At 50.9% G+C, this 19,916-nt stretch overlaps 1 protein-coding gene across 4 annotated transcripts in view; it reads left to right on the forward strand.

Annotated features, from left to right (window-relative positions):
* Positions 1–19,916, forward strand: part of BCOR (BCL6 corepressor) — a 45,018-nt gene that overhangs the window by 7,845 nt on the left and 17,257 nt on the right. For 2 of the 4 annotated variants that reach the window (XM_012642106.1, XM_012642105.1), the window contains exons 1-5: positions 8,590–8,635; positions 11,869–11,994; positions 13,324–13,402; positions 14,365–17,208; positions 18,403–18,589. In XM_012642106.1, the coding sequence (XP_012497560.1) occupies positions 11,909–11,994; positions 13,324–13,402; positions 14,365–17,208; positions 18,403–18,589 (3,196 nt within the window). In that variant the 5' untranslated portion in view covers positions 8,590–8,635; positions 11,869–11,908. Of the gene's footprint in view, positions 1–8,589; positions 8,636–11,868; positions 11,995–13,323; positions 13,403–14,364; positions 17,209–17,874; positions 17,929–18,402; positions 18,590–19,916 lie in introns of those variants that run through there. The other 2 variants (XM_012642107.1, XM_012642104.1) reach the window with 2 other exon arrangements.

A 19,916-nucleotide genomic window follows, 5' to 3' on the forward strand; every position in this document is an offset into this window, starting at 1 on the left:
TGGCACAATTAGACCAATAATTGGCTCCTCTCCGCAACTCCAGGACTGAGTTTGACCGTGGCCCGTTTTTACTAGCTGTGTGACCTTGGGGGCAAGTTATTTATGGCCTCTGAGCCTCAGTAAGTTTCTTCATTTGTAAGACTGGGAATAATTATCCACCTTTAGGTTCTAAGTAGAATACTTGGCACATAGTAGGCCCCAAGGATTAATAATTGCTTTGAATGACTGGTAATGTTCCTATAGGTTGATCCTTCATTCCCTGCTGCCCCTCATATCCTCTGAGACCTGCTAGGCCAGTGTCCTGGGACCCAAGGATGCAGGTTAAAGCTCCCCTCCAAGGGTATTTCTCCAGGTCTGCCTCCATGGGTTCCTCTTTCCCTTTGTTAACAATTCTTTGCATTCTGCCTTTTAAAGGATTCCATATGAAAGGACCTGGATTTTTTTTTTTTCTCTAAGTAGGATCATTATATGGTGAGGAATTGATCTCAGAACCGGTGTCGGTGCTCTTTGGCAAGTCTTCCCAGCATTATTTTGGGGGAGGAAACAGCAGCGGCTAGAGGGGAGAGACCTGGTTGGAAGAGGTGAGAGGGGGTAGCCTGCTGCAGAGGCCAGAGGTGCTGTGGTTTGTTTGATAGGGATTAAGTCCGGATGTTGTGAGGGCTCAGTGTGGTTTTCAATAAAGTCTGCCAGGGATTGCTTCTTTTATATCGATATGTATTTAAAAAAATTACTAGCATGAGAAGAAAACCAGACCTGTATGGATCCAGGCCGGTAGTAAGCTACTGTGATCAGGTTTCCTACTCGACTCCCAGAGGGGAAGTCAGCGTTTGATTGAAGCTACACTTGGTTCTTGACTCTCAGGGGATGCCTGCTCTGAAACAGGAGCCCTCCCTGCCTTTCTCTCCTCCTCTCTCCCCTCCTCCTCTCTCTTTTTCCCTTCTTCCCCTAAAAGCCTTTGTGCTGAAAGAGCTTCAGTAGGCACGAATCCCTGGTCCCTCTCTAAAGAATGCCTTACAGCCTTTGCTGACATTGTTTTGTGAACAGTGGGTTTTACCGGACCAGCAGTGCCCCCCCAGACTTTAACGCAGTATTTTAGAGGTAGTACATGGACAGGATGCGCCTAACTGCGTTGATTGCCACACTGTGCGGCCTGGGCCTGGCCTGGAATCTGGAGACGCCTTAACTTTTGCCCTAGGGGCTCTTGGAGCTGGGGTGAAGGTGGGGAGCTCGAGGACTGAGGATTGTTTTCGAGGGTCTGTTTGTTTTCTCCAGCAACCAAGGCTGAGGGTGGAGTTGAGCCAGTCGGTGTATGTTCCAGCTTTTGGTCTGATTTAAAACTTAGTTTAATTGGAGAAACTCCTAGGCATTTAACAGTTCTGTACAAATGCAAACTTGAAATAGCTTGAGGTCTACGTCATTTAGGAAAGAATAAATGAAGTACAGAAATGTCCAAACTATGTAAATCCTAGAGTTGTCTGCCCTCCCATAAACACATGACAAGTGCCAAGGCATTTCCAGTCAAAACACCCATGGAACCAGCAGCCTCCATCCTTTGTATTTATTATTTTATTAACAGCATTTTACACAGCATTTAACAAGCACAGCCTGCCTGCTTTGCACCATGACTCTGAGCAGACTAAGGGGTGGAAAACGGATGGGGGTGGGGAAGGAGTGGTCTCTAGAAGAGACTAGCTGGAGAAATCTCAATCAGATGGGTAAGGAAAAGTAGCATTTGGGGTTTATTTCTACTGGCCGAAGAGAAGACAGAAGTAGTGCTTTGGAGGAAGAAACCCCCTCTCCCATCCCAGGAGGAAAGTTGTGCAGCTGTGATATGTCTGGTCCCAGCTTTGATTCCAGAAGGTAAAACATGGTCTGTTTCATGATACTCTGCCCATTGGTTATTGCTGATTTTCAAAGAATAAGTATTTGTCTGCTATCGTTATTCTATATCCTGGTGGAAAGTTTATAACGAAAAGTAATGCCTTTCTTAAGTCATAAAATGAGCCTTGTATGCTTATTTAATTAAAATCTATTTAAGGACCGATTAGGCGTGTAATTTGCGCTAATAATGACGATTATGGAAATGTTCAACTTAACCAAAAATCATAAAGGAGACATTTTGATCACTGGGGCGACCAGTAAGTATTCAGTGAGTTGGGCAATTTCTGAAAGACAAGAGACATTCCGCTGCGGGCTGCAGGGCTGGAGAAAGCGCAGACCTGCCTGGCCTCTGTAACATGGCATGGAGAGCTGCAGGCAGGCCAGCCCCTACTTTACTGAGCATAGAAACCAACCCTGGGAGTCTCAACAACCTTTATTCCCATGATGTTTCCCCAAGCTACCAGAAGGAGCAAACTCTGGGTGAGGGCTGATGAACCACACAGAAATCTCTGCGAAATGGCGGTGCTCTTTTGCTTTAACAAACAGCACTGATAAACGCATGCTTCCTTGGCTAGCCTTGGCTGGAGCCCGGAGGGCTGGGGGGAGAGGGGGTCCCTTGTTCCGGAGAAACCTGCCAGCTGCTGGGCTTGGTGCGAAGGCAGCGAAGGCAGACACAATGCTGCTGTTGTTGGTTTGATCTCTAACTGTGGATTGTTAGTCTGGCTTTAACTATGTGGTAAGGGGGGAATGTGAAGGCTGTTTACAGCGAGTGCAAATAATGTGACAGCTGTTGGCGCGCGAGCAGCGCTGCGCCTCCTCAGCACTTACACAAAGCGCGCACTATGCATGCCCGCGGAGAAGCTGCAGAGGTGGCGGCCGCTTTCTGGCCAGCAAGCGTGTCCTCAGATGAGAGAAAGCTCTACAGCACCCTGCCCCCCATCCCCAAGCCACATCTGTATGACTTGCCAGGATTGGGGTGGGGTGCAGGATGGTTTGTATTATATATGTTGTGGTTTAGGGAACTTGTGGTTAGGCAAAGGTGGTGGGGGAAGGCTCACGGGGACATGAGTGTCACCATCTGGAGGGGTTTAGCCAGGAATCGTGGACCTGGGTCCTCAGCTGCTCATGACAGAGTTTTTAAGATTTGGGAAAATAACTCTCAACCCTAAGTAAGCTTGCTGGAAAGAATGTGTTATTATCTGAAGGCTTTCTGGAAGTTGCAGAGGCTCTGAAGGCCGTTGTTCCCCTCTGAAATGGCCCTGTTAAGTCAGACAAGTTAGAAACAGGCTGGTGCTGTGTTCTGTGTGCTCGGCACTGTTTCCAGATTAGAAATGCAAGTGTGTAGGTTCAGGACCCGAAGCGGGGGTGTGTTTCAGAGGAAGGGGTGATTGGCTTTTGATTGTCCATATCTCTTCCCTCTTAAGCCTTCTCGTTTTCAGGAGAGCATTTGCCTTCAGCTGGAGAATGCAAAGGTGCAGTCCTGAGGTCTGCCCACAGCACCACCCACTCTGACTTCATCAACTGGATGCCCACAGCCACAGGCCTTTTCTGAGTTCCTGGTACCCCGCCAGGCTCTGCAGAGAGGCGCCAGGGTGGGAGGGAGAGCAGTTGGTGGCAGCAATCACCCACTCTGCCAGTCCTGAAGGTGTACGGCCAGCCGGCAGATTTGGGATGGCCAAGAACGTGGGCCTGCCTCTGGGCTGGCCTGGGGCAAGCAAGGGGTAAAAATTCACCCATCTCCCCCAGGAACCCCAAGGTTGAGACCTTCCAAACCCTAGCCCCAGCTGCCCTTGGGTTTTGGAGAATCATTTACAGCTGACTTAAATCTATATCCTGCCCTTCTATGTGACTTCGGCCCCTGAGTGTACAGCCTACAGGACATCTGCAAATTTAGTTCATTGTCCCCCCCACCCCCCAGGTCTACCCTCTAAGTTTTAACGTGGACTTCTACATCTAGTTGGGTTCCCTATGGGGAGCTGGAAGATGCTTCTGGAGTGATACATGAACTCCAGTGCCAGTTCTATAAATTGGTCTCTTTTTATGACGTGTGCCATTTTCTGTAGGAATGTTGCTTGCAAAACGAGTTGCGCCTTGGAGGAAAGGCGGAAAGATAAACAAGCCTGTAACGCCAAAACACTGGCAGTCTTTCCCTCCTTCCAGCTCTCTTAAAGCAGCCGGGCTGTATTTCCAGGATTAGACTTGTGCTTGTGAGGAGGGACTCGGGTTGGCTTTTTTTTTTTTTCCCCTAAGCAAATGCAAATTAGAGAAAAATAATTTTCTTTCAACGATATGCAATGTATTAGTCACTTGTTATCGTGCTCCGAGGCAGGCCTCATTTGCGCGTCTGCCAGCTCGCTCACATCTGCTCGGCGCTGTTCGGGGCATTTTAACCTTGGCGGTGTCGTGTCTAGTCCCACGGATCAAGGAGGAGTAATTAAGCTCTGAACAGCTACAAAAATTCATGGGCCCCCGTCTATACTGCAGTTGTTCCATGGCTTTGTTTTGGGTGCTCTGAGTTCCAAGGCTGAGTAGCAGACATGGGATTCCTATTGTTCCTTGTAAAGAAAAGTGGGTGCCCCTCTCTTCCTCTTACCTTCCTTCCTATCCTTCCTGGGACTCCCAGGCTCTGCACAATCAGCAAGGAACTCGCAGGACCTCCGCATTTTACCCATCTTTTAAGTGTTAAAAGTTCCTTTGTGCTTCCTACATAGAGTAATGATAGCTGTTATTAGCCTCACGGTATACTTGTTCCTTTGTGTGTGTGTGTGGGGGGGGCGAGGCGGCATTAAATGTGTTTAATTCCTGCAAAGCCCTGGTGGAAACAAAAATGCGTTGACACGGCCTTCAGATGGTGTGGAACATTTATTCTGGATTTGCCCCCAGGTTGTGTAGACTCCCAAGTCTGTGGGGACTAAACCGAAGGAGGCATGTGGGTTTTTTGGGGGGGGAGGGAGGGGAAGAGTGAGGGGGTATTCCTGGCTTTCTATTTAGGTTTCTGGTGCTGGGTGGCCTCCCGTGGAGGGACACCTGTTTCCAAATTCACCCAATCTTGAATACATACGCGGTTCCTGACTCCTGGTGTAGCACAACTCTGGAGGAAAGTGAAAGGAACAAAAAGCTACCCGGTGGCCTGGACTGGCCGTCCAGGGACAATGTGAAGTGTCCATTGGTCTGTGAGCTGGGAGAGGCGGGGGCTCCTGACCCGGGGGGCTGTGGCTCTGTCTGGAGGAGAGGGGTGCGTGGTGGCAACCGGGTAGAGGAGTCACTTTGAGCAGTGACTGGCAGGTCGGATAGATGCCCCACCCCCACCCCACCCAGAACCCCCCGGGGCCGGCCGGCCACGCCCCCTTCACAGTCTGCTGCCTTCGCCTCACTTCTTTCCCGGGCGTCCAGAGGAGCAGCACTCTAGTGTGGTCGGAATGGAGCCCAGAACTACGTGAGGAAGGGTCTGAAGTGCCGATTCCTTGTGAGGAAGGGTCCGAGGCGCCCATTCCCCGTGAGGAAGAGTCTGAGGGGCCGATTCCCCGTGAGAAGGGTCCGAGGGGTCCATTCCCCGTGAGGAAGGGTCCGAGGCGCCGATTCCTCGTGAGGAAGGGTCTGAGGGGCCGATTCCCCGTGAGAAGGGTCCGAGGGGTTCATTCCCCGTGAGAAGGGTCCGAGGCGCCCACTCCCCGTGAGGAAGGGTCCGAGGCGCCCACTCCCCGTGAGGAAGGGTCCGAGGCGCCCACTCCCCGTGAGGAAGGGTCCGAGGGGTTCATTCCCCGTGAGAAGGGTCCGAGGCGCCCACTCCCCGTGAGGAAGGGTCCGAGGGGCCGATTCCCCGCGAGGAAGGGTCCGAGGCGCCCACTCCCCGTGAGAAGGGTCCGAGGCGCCCATTCCCCGTGAGGAAGGGTCCGAGGGGCCCATTCCCCGTGAGGAAGGGTCCGAGGGGTTCATTCCCCGTGAGAAGGGTCCGAGGTGCCCACTCCCCGTGAGGAAGGGTCCGAGGGGTTCATTCCCCGTGAGAAGGGTCCGAGGCGCCCACTCCCCGTGAGGAAGGGTCCGAGGCGCCCATTCCCCGTGAGGAAGGGTCCGAGGGGCCCATTCCCCGTGAGGAAGGGTCCGAGGCGCCCACTCCCCGTGAGGAAGGGTCCGAGGCGCCCACTCCCCGTGAGAAGGGTCCGAGGCGCCCACTCCCCGTGAGGAAGGGTCCGAGGCGCCCACTCCCCGTGAGGAAGGGTCTGAGGTGCCCATTGCCCGGGTGAGCTTGGCCGCATTTGCCTGGAAGTTTCAGGTTCTCCCTGGTTCTCCCTGCACCCACCCAAAGTTTCTTTTTGTCAGAGATTCGGTGGCGGGGACAGAAGTTGTGGCTAGGGCTCTGGAAGGGGGACCACAGAGGAACGCGCTAGGCCCCAGAGTCTGAGGGGTTAACTAGGGTCGGGGACTGGGGAGGCAGGCCGCCTCCGGGGACACTGCTGGAGTTCCTGGAAGGCGGCCGTGAGGAGGGTGTGGGTGTGTTCTGAGGCGCAGCGGGGCGCTGGGCGCTGGGACCTCGGGAGGAGCGCGAGCAGGGGAGCAGGGGCGGGCGAGCCGGGAGCAGCACGGGTGTGTGTGGTGGGAGAGAAAATCCCTTTGTTGCGTCGGCTCGCACTCTGGGGCTCAGGCTCCTCAGCCCCTTTCTTCCCCACAGAGCGGTGCAGCCACTGAGGGCCAAGTTCATTCCCAGGGCTGGGTGGCTCTGGGCTCTGACCCAGATGCCCCAGGAGCAGGCAGGAAAGGTTCTGGGTGCTAAAAGGCCGGGGCTGGGCGAGTTTCCCGTCTCCCTTCCCCCCTCTCGTTACTAATACAAAACTTGGGGGCGTGGGTGGGGACGTCCCTAGAGGAGATGGCTGTGGCTTGGAGTGTGCCCAGAGACAGCACCTGGGCCTGCTGGATCGCTCCCCCCCCCCTTCCAGCAACCCCAACCCCCCTCTTCCAGCAACGGCGGTGGGGGGGGGCGAGGGGGAAGGGTGGGGGGAGTGGTAGGGGGGTAGGTAGGGACTTGTTGGGACCAGGCCAGTGACCTCCCTGCACCACACTCCTGGAAACCTGCAGCCCTGCTGGCTCAGGACCTGGGGGGCAGCCTTGGAGTCTCCTACTCCCCAGCTACATAACACCCCAAAAGCAGCCCAGGAGGACCCTCCCACATACACACACTGCACATCTGGAAGAGCTTTTCCTTCTCATCTCCTACCCCCACACAGCCCCCCCATCCTAAAATAGGAACTTCTTCACCCCTCCCTTCCTTGACACTAGGAACACAGCGCTGCTGTGACTCAATCTGTGTTTGGAGCAGCCCCGGGAAGGGCTGGCTGGTGTGGTTTGCTTTGGGCTTCTGTGAAATCTGCACAGCTCTGCTGAAGGTCACCCCTTCCTGGCTTGGCCCCTTCTGTGCCCCTACCTCAGCCTCCTCCCCACCGTGGGGTGGTGCTACTTCTAAGGAACTATGTAGCCTTCTGGGGCTTGTATGTTTAGTAGAGTCAGATGCTATTTAATGGGGTTAAGTGTGGCCAGCACCAGCTATTGCCAGGCAAAACTCAAGTCCACAGTGCAGCTTAATCCTCTAGAAAAGAGTGCCAAATATTTACAGAGGGGACCAAGGTTGGAGAGGTTCAGCCACCTGCCCAGAGACATGGTGTGGATTGAGGGTGTGACCTGGGAGGCTGTGGTGACCATGTTCTTCCTGCATGTTCTCTGTAGGGAACCAGCCATGCAATAGCAAGACGCTTTACCTGAAGAGGACCCCAGCACACTAGCTAGAATCCCTGATGCCTGTCTGGTCATGTGAGCCGGAAGTCCTTGCAAACCTGTCCGGTCTTCCTGGCCACTAGCTGGATAACTGCCTGGCGGGCCAAGGGGAGCCTAGTGAGAGGGAAACCACCCCCCCCAGCAAACCTAGAGGAACTTAGAAAACATCCTAAGATGAGCCACCATCAATGTCTGTGAGGAGAGCAGGGAGGCATGAGTTGGTTTGGTGGCTATGCTTTCCATATCGTGGCTACCACTTGACAAGTGTAATGTGCAGACTTGAACCGATTGCCACTTCAAGAGCAGTGGCAGTCTAAAGTGGCCTGGTGCTCTCTCCCCTCCCTTCACGCACCTCCAGCCTCTCTTGTGGCTGCTGTTCCTTCCTTTCAACCTGCTATTTGTTGTCTGCAAGAGTAAATCGCCTTTAGAGAAAAAATAAGTGTTCTTTCCTTTCCCTCAGTCCACAGTGGTGTCCTTGTAGTCAGAATTAGGGAAATGGTGGCAGTGGGTGCTTGGGGCCCTTAGTGCCCCCTGACGTCTTTTCACAGAGGGCAGCTGTGCCCCTACTCAGGGATGCCAAGGTTGGAGTGATAGCTCCTAACCCTGGTCCCTTGAACCCCTTCTGTCAATCAGGCCTTTCTTCCCAGTGCCCAGACCAAGCCCAGGTACTCTAATCATAACCCTTGGGTCTGGAGCAAATGACTGCTCAGAGTCTATTGAGGGTGACCCAAGCTCTATTTCAATTATTACCACACTAAGAGCTGGAGACCACGCCAGGTCTCTCTCCTCAAAACTGGGTGTTTAGCAGGCAGCCACTCCAGTTCCCAGTCTGCCCTTTAGAAACCACACACCCTCCCCGTCTGACCTCTTGTCAGCCATCTTTCCTCTTCATCCCTATCCCACATCCTTGCCTACTTCTCTCCACTACTAGAAAAAAGGGTTAAAACCCAGAGCCAAGGTGCAGCTTAGCAGCTCACGCTGGAAACAGGTTGGTGCTTGTAAAGTGCTTTTCATGAGTGACTTCACACATCTTGGCACTTCTAGAGGCATAGCCTGCATGTGGAAGAAGGGGGGGTGTGCTGAAAAATAAGAGCAAACGAGCCTCATATATAGCTGCAAAGCGCCTTGAGGTGGTGTTTGTCATTGAAATCAGATGATCTTGCCCTCTCCACCATGTCCTGCTGCCAAGGGTCAGCAAAGTCAGTTTCGAAGCACTTTGCCTTAGAGGTAGAAAAAGATCCCAGCTATTTCAACAGCAGCTTCTAGAAGTGGGGTGGGATGAGTGTCGCTATAGCTCTGCCTCTCAGTCTCTTTGTTTCTTACCCCAAAGTCCCCTTCGTTGTAGATCCCAGAGAAACCAGGGTGGGGGTGTGGGTAATGGTAATCCCTGTTCTTCACTAATGGCTTGATGTAAGCAGTATGGCCTTTGCTGAGGATGTTTCAGCTGGGGGCTTGGGCTGCTCTTGCTTGTCACCCAGGAGAAGGGCCTCTTGCCAGGCGGGGCCATTGCTCATTGGCCCCTTCCACTCCGCTCCATCTTTGGCCAGGAACCTGAAGAGTTAAAAGTCTTTAGCTTGTTGCAATGAAATTATGGCTGGCAGTGGCGCCGCTGTTTGTTCAACAGACCTCCACTTTTAAACAGTTCACAAGAAGTTCATGGGGCAGCTAAAGATTATAAGAAGTGTGTGTGTGTGTGTGTAGTCCAAAGCAGGATCCAACAATGTGTACCCCTCTTTTGCTTTTTTATGTTTAGCCCCAACCCCGCCCCCCAATATACACACAAATAACACTGAAACGCACTCCTGGCCTCCACCCTCCATCTGACCCTGTGCATGTGAGAGCACTTCACTCTGATGGCTGGTGTCATTTATCTGTGCAGCATTAATATTGAAAGCCCCGAAGGACGAGCCCTGGTGAAGGGGAGAAGCTTTGAACGCACCCAGTGGTCCCAGGTGCCTCTAAGCTACAGTCACCTTTCTGCTAAGTCCAGGCCCTTTTTACAAGGTGACTCTTAAAAGGAGGTATTGTAGGGGGCAGCTTGTTTGAAACAAGGGGAGACAATTTTTATTAATAAGAATGGGGACACGAGAAGATTAAGGTTCCTTAGGCACATGCTTCTTCCCTCATCCTTTTCTTGGGGGTTTGATTGAGTGATCCTTTTACTCCTGATGTAATTTCCTCATTTTATCGTGGTGTGAACAGTGAGGGGATGAAGCCCGATGACATACCGGCACCAAGGAATGTGTTTTCTATCAGGCTACCCAGAATGTCTTCCTTTTGTTAGAAGGGGTGGCAAGGACTGGGGAGGGGACACTGCCTTGAATGTGCTTTGTGGTCTGCCCAGCACTAGTGGTGGCCTTCCCCGCTTAATTTATAAATTTGGAGGATGGAAGAAAAGCCCATGGGCTCCAAAGAACCTTCCCCAACACCCGAGTCAGTCTTTTTGGGGTGCCATGGTTAGCCCATTGGAAACACCCGGGCTGTCTGAAGAAAGACTCTTCCTAGGGAAATAGCTTTTCAGAAGCCCACCATGCCTGATGCATCTCTGCAGATTTCTGCCTCTTTCTCAGGCGCTTTCCTTCTCTTCCAGCTTCATTGTTGAGCTCTAACTATGCGTGGTGTGTCGGTGCGTGTGGATTTTGATTAACAGACGTTGTTCTATGGATGGGGGCCGATGGGGGATGCTGGTGGACAAAAGACCTAGTTAGGACAAAGAAATGGGCAGGGAGAGCCTGGCTTTTGGATTCAGTCCTCCCAGGTGCTCCCCCACCCCCACCCTCAGTCACTTCTGCAGAAGAGTCGCTGGACCTGGTGCCTCCAGCCCAACCGACCTGGCAGTCTGCTCCGTGTGCTAAAGTGTAAAAGCAAGCATTTGCATATTTTTTTCCTGCTAACAAAGGAAATGTGTCGACTTAGGGAACATTTGGGCTTGCGGAAACTGTGTGGGTGGGTGTGTGAGGGAGGAGAAAGAAAAGTTCCCCTGATGATCTGCACACCAATTATTTCACACCCAGTTTTGGGTCCCGTGGAAAAATGCCGTGGCCGGTCCTGGACAGGGGGGCTGAGATGTGTTTGTGAGCAGGGAATTGCCTAGGGCCATCGGTCCCAGGCATTAAAGGCTCCCCTACTTATTAACCCAGCATTTAACAGCAGGATACGGGCTGAAGCGCAGTCAAAAGAAACGGCTCAACCTCCAAAGAGCAATTAAAATCCTGCACGAGGATAAATCACGCGCCGTGATAATCCTGTTAATAAAATGCAGCTTGTCCTGACCCTTCACTCATGCAGCAAACTAGAATGTGATGTGGGTGGGGGCGGTGGGCAGAGGAGGTAAGGGAGGGTGGGAGGTGGTCTGGGCTCCTCTGCCTCGGCAGCCTCCCCCTCCCAGGAGGTGGAAAATGGGTGGCTTTTGCCCGCTCCCCGTGTGTGCCAGCGGCTTGGAGCCCATCAGCCTGGGCTGCTAAGACTTCTGCACTCGCTAATGATTTCTTGTCCCCAGCGAGCAGGCGTCATTGAATTACTCAGCCGCCTCCCTCTGCAGCTCCCAGGCAAAACCACCCAGGCAAAACCACCCGGGTTAGGTGCTTAATCTAATCTAGGGCTCGGGTGGGGCGGCTCACCAGCCCACCAACTCTTTTTCGCCTTCAATCTCTAAGTTGTACACATGACAGCCTTGGAAATTCAGCCCTAGTTTGAGCCCTAGACCTGCTGCCACACCTCACTCTTGTGTCTTCCACCATCCTTGCACCCTTTTGTCCCAAGAAGGAGCAGTTTGTGCTTCCCAGTGATTCAGCACCCCTGGACCTATTGCCGTAGTCTCCCCTTGAATAAAGTCTTCCCTGCCTTCTTTAGCAAGTGTCAGGAGTGATTCGTTTTTTCCTGACCACCATACACTTTCGAAGGCTGGGAAAGGGGGCAGGCAGGCACGCACAGTGGTACACCTTGGATGTGTGCTGTGCCTTGGATAGGGCTGCCTGTTTCACTTTGAACTTTTCCCCACCCCCAGTGCCTCCTACTGGGGAAACTGCACCCCCCTCTGCTCTACATGTTGTACATTCGGGTCCAATGTGCCCTCAGCTCCTGGATATCTGTAGACATCAAGCACAGCCTGCCTTCTCGAGTCTGCCTCCTGTACAAATTGCCTAGAAAGAGGCCTTCTGGAGCTCCCTGCTTGGCCTTCTTTTACTCAACCTCGTGGGGTTTTTTTTTTCTTTTCAACAGACTAGACGCTTGAAGCAAAGCTGCCATCCCAGAAGACGACATGCTCTCAGCAACCCCCCTGTATGGGAACGTTCACAGCTGGATGAACAGCGAGAGGGTCCGCATGTGTGGGGCAAGCGAAGACAGGTGAATGTGGCCACCTGAGCCAGGCTTGAGGCGAGAGAGCTGGCCTCTTCCCCCGAGCTCCTGAGTAGAGCCCACACCAAAGCCCCCCTCACCTTCTCACAGCCACAGTGGCCCAAAGAGGGTGGGGGAGAAAGTTCCCGCCTAGGCGGCAGCCCTTGATTTACAGTTTTAACAGGCAACCCGGCTCAGCGAAGCATTGCCGCCCTTTAAAAGATTAGCCCCTAAAGCGGCCTTTCAGTGCACTTTCGTCTTTAATTTATTATTTCATATTTATGAAGGAGAATTAATCCCAGTCTATATGCTGCTTTAACTCTAAATGTCAGGAGCGTGGGCCCAGGTGGAGCGGCATTCCATGTGCTTTTAAAACAAATAGTTTGCTCAGTAATAAATGGGGAGAGAGCCACCCTTTCCTTCATTTAAGCCCAGGATTTCTCATTGTCCTCTGCTGCCTGTTCAGTGAGGCCATTGGCCCCTGATTTTAGTTGCCCAACAGCTATGTTGTGTTCCCTGGTCAGTAATTTTAGAGTGTGGGGTAGCGGCAGCTAAGCAGTAGATGATTGAAGCTGCTCTTCAGGGTAACGATGAAACTTTTCCTTTGCTGCTTGTCAGCAATTTTATCCTGGGGATTTGGAAGTTGGCACCAAGCACTTTCTTTATCGATGCTCTCTGATAACAAGTCCCAGGGCAGCCGCAGCAGCCTGGCACAGATGTGCAGCTTCCTCTTCAGCCTGGAACAGCTGACGTTTGTATGAAACTAGTGTGTATCCCCCTGTCATTTTGATAAAAGCAGTCAAATATGGCTTCCTTGTCACCATGGAAACCAGTTTCATAGGCCATGGTGTCTAACTTTGTTTTGGGAAAAGTTTTGAAAGCCTGCCCTCATGGGTAATACGGAAGTGGTTGATGAGGCGACCAGCTTGTAGACTCCAGCCTTCCAGTCCCCCTTGGCCATGTGACTACTTCATGTATACCCTCCAGTAGAGTTTATAAGGGTTGGCTGGGAAAGCTGAGCTCGGATCTGCCTACCTAGCCTCTCTAGAGAAAAAGATCTCATGGGGAGAAGTGGTTGTGCTTAATTTCTGGCTTACCCACCTTGGGGACATACTTGTGATTCATGTCACCACACATGAAAGGCCCTGCCTTTCCTTTGTTTTTTTCTGGTCAAGTTGAATCACCATTTGGGGGGCAACTTTCAATATGGGCCATTGTGGAGGGGGTTAAGGACAATTTAAAAAATTGGGTTAGTAGAAACTGGTTTGTTCTGGGAGATATATGAAAGATGGATTCAGTGAGGGATGCTTTCATGAAGTTGGTATGTCCTTTTAATAGGAAAATTCCTGTAAATGATGGTGACACTTCAAAAGCCAGACTGGAACTAAGGGAAGAGAATCCCTTGAACCACAACGTGGTAAGAGATTAATGGTTTCTGTTGATATGATATCTGAATATCAGTGATATGTAATCAATCATTAATTTGCATACCATGAAAGGGCGGGGGAGGAATGGGGGGTTCAGATCAGGGCAGAGGAAGGAGGAAGCCTGTGCTATAGGGCAAGGCCCCCTACCCAAGCTCTTCCTGTCTTGCCTTCTTGACGGCGCACTCGTTCTGATGTGCTTGCTGCATATGTCCCCATCTCCTAGTGACTGGTAGGTGACGTGCAGCGTTTTCTTCCATAAGCTACGTACCACATCAAGGCTCCCAGCTGGATAAATTTCCAGCTACCAAGTAGCCTCTTAGGGTTTACTTTTCCAGTAAAATATGAAACACAAGACTCTCTCTTCAGACACCGGGGAGAGGAAGTCAAAAGATGCAACCACAGTTTCACCCATGGCCTCTTTATTGATTTAGAAATGAGGCAGCTCAAGTCCTCTGTTCCTGATGTCCCACTGAAGATTGTGTCTTGTTCTGTTAGATAATACCTACCTACACCCAGGAAAAACAAAGTGAACACCCTTCCCCTGAACCCCTAACAGGCCTGGGGAGGGCTCATGTGAGTTCTGTACCCCATGAAAGTGGTACTAAGAGTTTTGGATTTGGTGTCTCCTCAGTTGCAGCAAACAAGTTTTGCTGAGAAGATAAAATTTCCAGAGTTATAAGGTGACTGAATTAATATATGGGCCTCCAGTCTAAAGGGATCAGTGTTTTCCATGCTTCCAGGTTACTAGGTGAACAGAGGTGAGAAGGCAGGCAAGCAAAGGGATTTGGATCAGTGGGGAGGGGCAACAAACAGAAGGAATTCTGTCTTTAACCCTTTCTGCTCGAACGTTAAGGCTGATGTCATGTGAACTAGTTTGTGGTGTCTCTTCGGGTTGGGTGCTGCTGCTTTGAAGGAGTGTCCCAAGTAACACCCTTGTTGTTCTTCTGCAAAGGTGGACGCAAATACTGCCCATCGGATTGATGGCCTGGCAGCACTGAGCATGGACCGCACCAGCCTGATCCGGGAAGGGCTCCGGGTCCCCGGAAACATCGTCTATTCTAGCTTGTGTGGACTGGGCTCAGAGAAAGGTCGGGAGGCTGCCACAAGCACTCTAGGCGGCCTTGGGTTTTCTTCAGAGAGAAATCCAGAGATGCAGTTCAAACCGAATACACCCGAGACAGTGGAGGCTTCTGCTGTCTCTGGAAAACCCCCAAATGGCTTCAGTGCTATATACAAAACACCGCCTGGAATACAAAAAAGTGCTGTAGCCACAGCAGAAACACTGGGCTTGGACAGGCCTTCCAGTGACAAACAGAGCCCTCTCAACATCAATGGTGCTAGTTACCTGCGGCTGCCCTGGGTCAATCCTTACATGGAGGGTGCCACGCCAGCCATCTACCCTTTCCTCGACTCGCCAAATAAGTATTCACTGAACATGTACAAGGCCTTGCTACCTCAGCAGTCCTACAGCTTGGCCCAGCCGCTGTATTCTCCAGTCTGCACCAACGGGGAGCGCTTTCTCTACCTGCCGCCACCTCACTACGTCAGTCCCCACATCCCGTCATCCTTGGCATCACCCATGAGGCTCTCAACGCCTTCCGCCTCCCCAGCCATCCCACCTCTTGTCCACTGCGCAGACAAAAGCCTCCCGTGGAAGATGGGTGTCAGTCCTGGGAACCCTGTTGATTCCCACGCCTATCCCCACATCCAGAACAGTAAACAGCCCAGGGTGCCCTCTGCTAAGGCGGTCACTAGTGGCCTGCCAGGGGACACAGCTCTCCTGTTGCCTCCCTCACCTCGGCCCTCACCCCGGGTCCACCTTCCCACGCAGCCTGCTGCAGATACCTACTCTGAGTTCCACAAGCACTATGCCAGGATCTCCACTTCTCCTTCAGTCACCTTGTCGAAGCCATACGTGACAGTCGGCAGCGAGTTCCCCACGGCCAGGCTCTCCAACGGCAAGTATCCCAAGGCTCCGGAAGGGGGCGAAAGTGCCCAGCCAGTGCCCGGGCACGCCCGGAAGACAGCTGTTCAAGACAGGAAAGATGGCGGCTCACCTCCTCTGTTGGAGAAGCAGACCATTACCAAAGACGTCACAGATAAACCACTGGACTTATCTTCTAAAGTGGTGGATGTAGATGCTTCCAAAGCTGATCACATGAAAAAGATGGCTCCCACAGTCCTGGTTCACAGCAGGGCTGGAAGCGGCTTAGTGCTCTCCGGAAGTGAGATTCCGAAGGAAACATTATCTCCTCCAGGAAATGGCTGTGCTATCTATAGATCTGAAATCATTAGCACTGCTCCCTCATCCTGGGTGGTGCCTGGGCCAAGTCCTAACGAAGAGAACAATGGCAAAAGCATGTCGCTGAAAAACAAAACTCTGGACTGGGCAATCCCACAGCAGCGGAGTTCATCATGTCCCCGAATGGGTGGCACGGATGCTGTGATCACTAATGTTTCAGGGTCAGTGTCAAGCGCAGGCCGCCCAGCCTCTGCGTCGCCAGCCCCGAATGCCAATGCAGATGGCACCAAGACCAGCAGGAGCTCCGTGGACACGACCCCATCCGTCATTCAGCACGTGGGCCAGCCCCCAACCACGCCTGCCAAGCACAGCAGCAGCACCAGCAGCAAGGGCACCAAAGCCAGCAACCCAGAACCGACTTTCAAAGCAAACGAGAATGGCCTCCCACCAAGCTCAATATTTCTGTCTCCAAATGAGGCATTCAGGTCCCCACCAATTCCCTACCCCAGGAGTTACCTCCCTTACCCAGCGCCTGAGGGCATTGCTATAAGTCCCCTCTCCTTACATGGCAAAGGACCTGTCTATCCTCACCCAGTTTTGTTACCCAACGGCAGTCTCTTTCCTGGGCACCTTGCCCCAAAGCCTGGACTGCCCTATGGGCTGCCCACCGGCCGGCCAGAGTTTGTGACCTACCAAGATGCCCTGGGCTTGGGCATGGTACATCCCATGTTAATACCACACACGCCCATAGAGATCGCTAAAGAGGAAAAACCAGAGAGGAGGTCCCGGTCCCATGAGAGAGCCCGCTATGAGGATCCAACCCTCCGGAATCGGTTTTCTGAGATCTTGGAAGCTGGCAGCACCAAGTTACATCCAGAAGTCCCCACCGACAAGAACCTAAAGCCAAACCCCAGCTGGAATCAAGGGAAGACTGTTGTCAAAAGCGACAAGCTTGTCTATGTAGACCTTCTCCGAGAAGAACCAGATGCTAAAACTGAGGCAAACGTGTCCAAACCTGGCTTCGTAGCGGAGAGTGTTAGCCAGAGTGCTGAGCCCGCCAAGCCCCCAGCTGACCCGGCCCTACAGCAACACCGTGATTTCATCACCCTGAGAGAGGAGTTGGGGCGCATCAGTGACTTCCACGAAGCTTATACTTTCAAACAGGCTCCAGGCCAGTCAGTCTTCAGCTTAAACAAAGACAATGTTCCGGCAGGTACCAACAAAGAGAACATAGGGATGCCAGTCTCAACTCCATTCCTGGAGCCAACTCTGGGGAGCGATGGCCCTACTGTAACTTTTGGTAAAACCCAAGAGGATCCCAAACCATTTTGCGTGGGTGGTACCCCACCAAGCGTGGATGTCACCCCCACCTATACCAAAGATGGAGCCGATGAGGCGGAATCAAATGATGGCAAAGTTCTGAAACCGAAGCCATCTAAGCTGGCAAAGAGAATCGCAAACTCGGCAGGTTACGTGGGTGACCGATTCAAGTGTGTCACTACTGAACTGTATGCAGATTCCAGTCAGCTCAGCCGGGAGCAGCGGGCATTGCAGGTGAGCCCGTGACCTGAATTTCAGTAACTTTCACTGGTTGTCAGTTTTTTAATGTGTAAAGAGGATTGGGGGAATATGGTAGAGTACCAGGCAGATTTGGTTAATGAAGTTTATGGTAATTTGAATGTATGCAATGTGTCCAGTAAGGGAACATAAGTGGTAGCACTTAGGTGTGTCTGGATACTTTAAGTTATTCTATAGATTATAAGAGAACTCCACTTGAATGGTGGTAACAGGAGTTTTAATTATTATGAAGGATGTCTAAAGACTGCATGACGTTTGCCTATCAAATGCTTTGATTTCTCTGCCTGTAAGATAAATATACCTAAAAGTGCTGCTTAGAATGCCTTACTTGATACTTGGTGGAGATGTGTAGCAGCCGCATGTCTGTGGGTTTCATACAATTTTTTTCACCAAAAAAAAAAAAAAAAAAACCAAACCAAAAAAAAGAGAAAAAAGCTTGCTTAAAGGGATAGAGTATGTATATAACTTGCTAGTGAATTATGATAGATGTTGTATAGGAATTTCCTTAAGATATTTTACTTTTAATTAAAAGATGAATAAAGCCAAATTGTTTTGCAATGTTAAGAAAAAAATTGGTTTATGCTTATAAAAATGGATGAAGTTATCTAAATGATCCATTGAGTGCCCATTTTAATTACATAGATGGAAGGATTACAAGAGGACAGTATTTTATGTCTACCCGCTGCTTACTGTGAGGTCAGTTCTTCAAATTTTTATTACTAGAATCTTACATAAACCTTTTGAGTTAAATTTCATTTCCAAATATACAAAGGGAAGTTTGTGGGCCATGGTCGTCTTTATTCATTGTGCATTTTGTTTCTTTTCTGTTGTGTTTTTGTTTTGTTTCCTTTGCGTTGTGTTTTTGTTTTGTTTTATTTACCTTCAAAAGAGAATGTCTGTCTCTATGCAATAGTGTATGTATGGATATACATACACACCGCATATATATCTTATACATATGACTTTTATGAATAAAGAATGTGTGACTACTTACATATAGATACTCTTAAATTTAATCTGTTAAACTTTAAAATATCTGAGTTGCATCTCATAAATTGTGGTTGGTTTTGGGCAAACTTTTCTTTGAAAATACTTTCCTTTAAGGTAAGGCAGACGAAGTAGCTTTTATGGTAAGGTGTTGTTTTTTTTCCATCTCCGTTCTCTTTCTAGCGTGCAATGATGCGCTTCTCAGAGTTGGAGATGAAAGAAAGAGAAGGTGGCCACCCAACAACCAAAGACTCCGAGGTGTGCAAATTCAGTCCAACCGACTGGGAAAGGTTGAAAGGAAATCAGGACAAAAAGCCAAAGTCAGTCGCCCTGGAGGAGGCCATTGCTGACCAGAACGAAAGTGAGAGATGTAAGTAAACCCGAGTGGCTTGCCAATGGTACCGTGTTGGTGAGAATGGGGCAGTCCTGCTCCCAGAGCCCAGGGACGTGAGAGAAAGCCATTCATTTAGGATGGCCTGAGGTCCAGTTGATGTCTTCTCGGAGAAATGGGCTGCTTTCGCCATCCATGGAGTGAAGGATTGATCGTCCTTTTGAACATCGTGGCAGCCAGGAATGAGCCATCTGTGAAAGATAATTTCCTGGGACACACCTTCTTTTCCAAAGAAACATTGGTCCCATAGCTAGTAACAGTCCAATATAGTGTAGCAGAGGAATGGCAGTAGGGAAGTTGTGTGGTAGGGTTGGGTTCTGTTTTGTAGCAGTGGGATGATACTTTGTAGACATTTCCTCCCCATCCCCAGAGTGACAGTCTGAAATGGAATGGAGAGTACTTATTCTCCTTCCGGAGGCACAGGTTCTTTTGAAGTGGGAGGAAAGATGGTGAAGGCACCATATAGATGAGCATAATCGTTTGCTGTGTCTGGTTTGTTTGCCATTGTTGGGACTTGGCAACAGAATCCAAGAAAGCTTGGCATACGTGAGGGGGGCTCTTCCCACCAGACAGATGGTGGCTTATGTTTTAGAGGGGAACGGTGGAGAGAAAGCTAGTGCCTTTCTCAGGACACTCTTCAGTCCCAACAGCTGGCCCCCCACTGGGGTTGACTTTTGGATTTGCCCATGAGACTTCCCTGGGGATAAGATGTGATGGCAGCAAGTAGAAAAGATGTTTCTCTTCATTTCTTAAATGTACATGCTTGAGGCCTGCTCTGGACCTCAGAAACCTCATCAGCAAAGGTGTCTGAGCGAACCAGAGGAAAGAGTAGGTGCAAATCCTTCTAAGACAGGACACTTAGAGATATTGGGTGCATTTGAGAGCTCTGTGCCATTGGCTGTCGTAGGTTTGGTGTTCCTGATACAGTTCATTGGCGCCTGATGGAGTTTGGGGGAGAATTTGTGGCCAGGAAAAGTGTGCTTCTTGCTGACCAGAGCACATTGCCCTACCACTACTCTCAGCTCATCCTTGGGGGTCAGACTAAGGCCACCAGCCAGGCTCCTGGGTAAGTTAAACCAGGACTGGCTTATTGTAAGTTAGTGGTAAACAAGATAGTTTCCATTGCTAGTAAATGGTGGTATTCTTGATGTACCTGAAGCTTCCTTACTCTATCTCAGAGGGTGGCTATGGGGGCAATGGAGGGTCCCTGTCATTTTTGGATAAAGCAAGAAAGAAAGCCTTCTTCCTCACTGATTGCTGCAGTCACACTGATTGCTACAGTCATGGAGCCCCCACTCCTCCCTTC

This window comes from Propithecus coquereli, unplaced genomic scaffold (assembly GCF_000956105.1).
Source record: "Propithecus coquereli isolate 6110/MARCELLA unplaced genomic scaffold, Pcoq_1.0 Scaffold173, whole genome shotgun sequence".
NCBI classification, from domain to species: domain Eukaryota; kingdom Metazoa; phylum Chordata; class Mammalia; order Primates; family Indriidae; genus Propithecus; species Propithecus coquereli.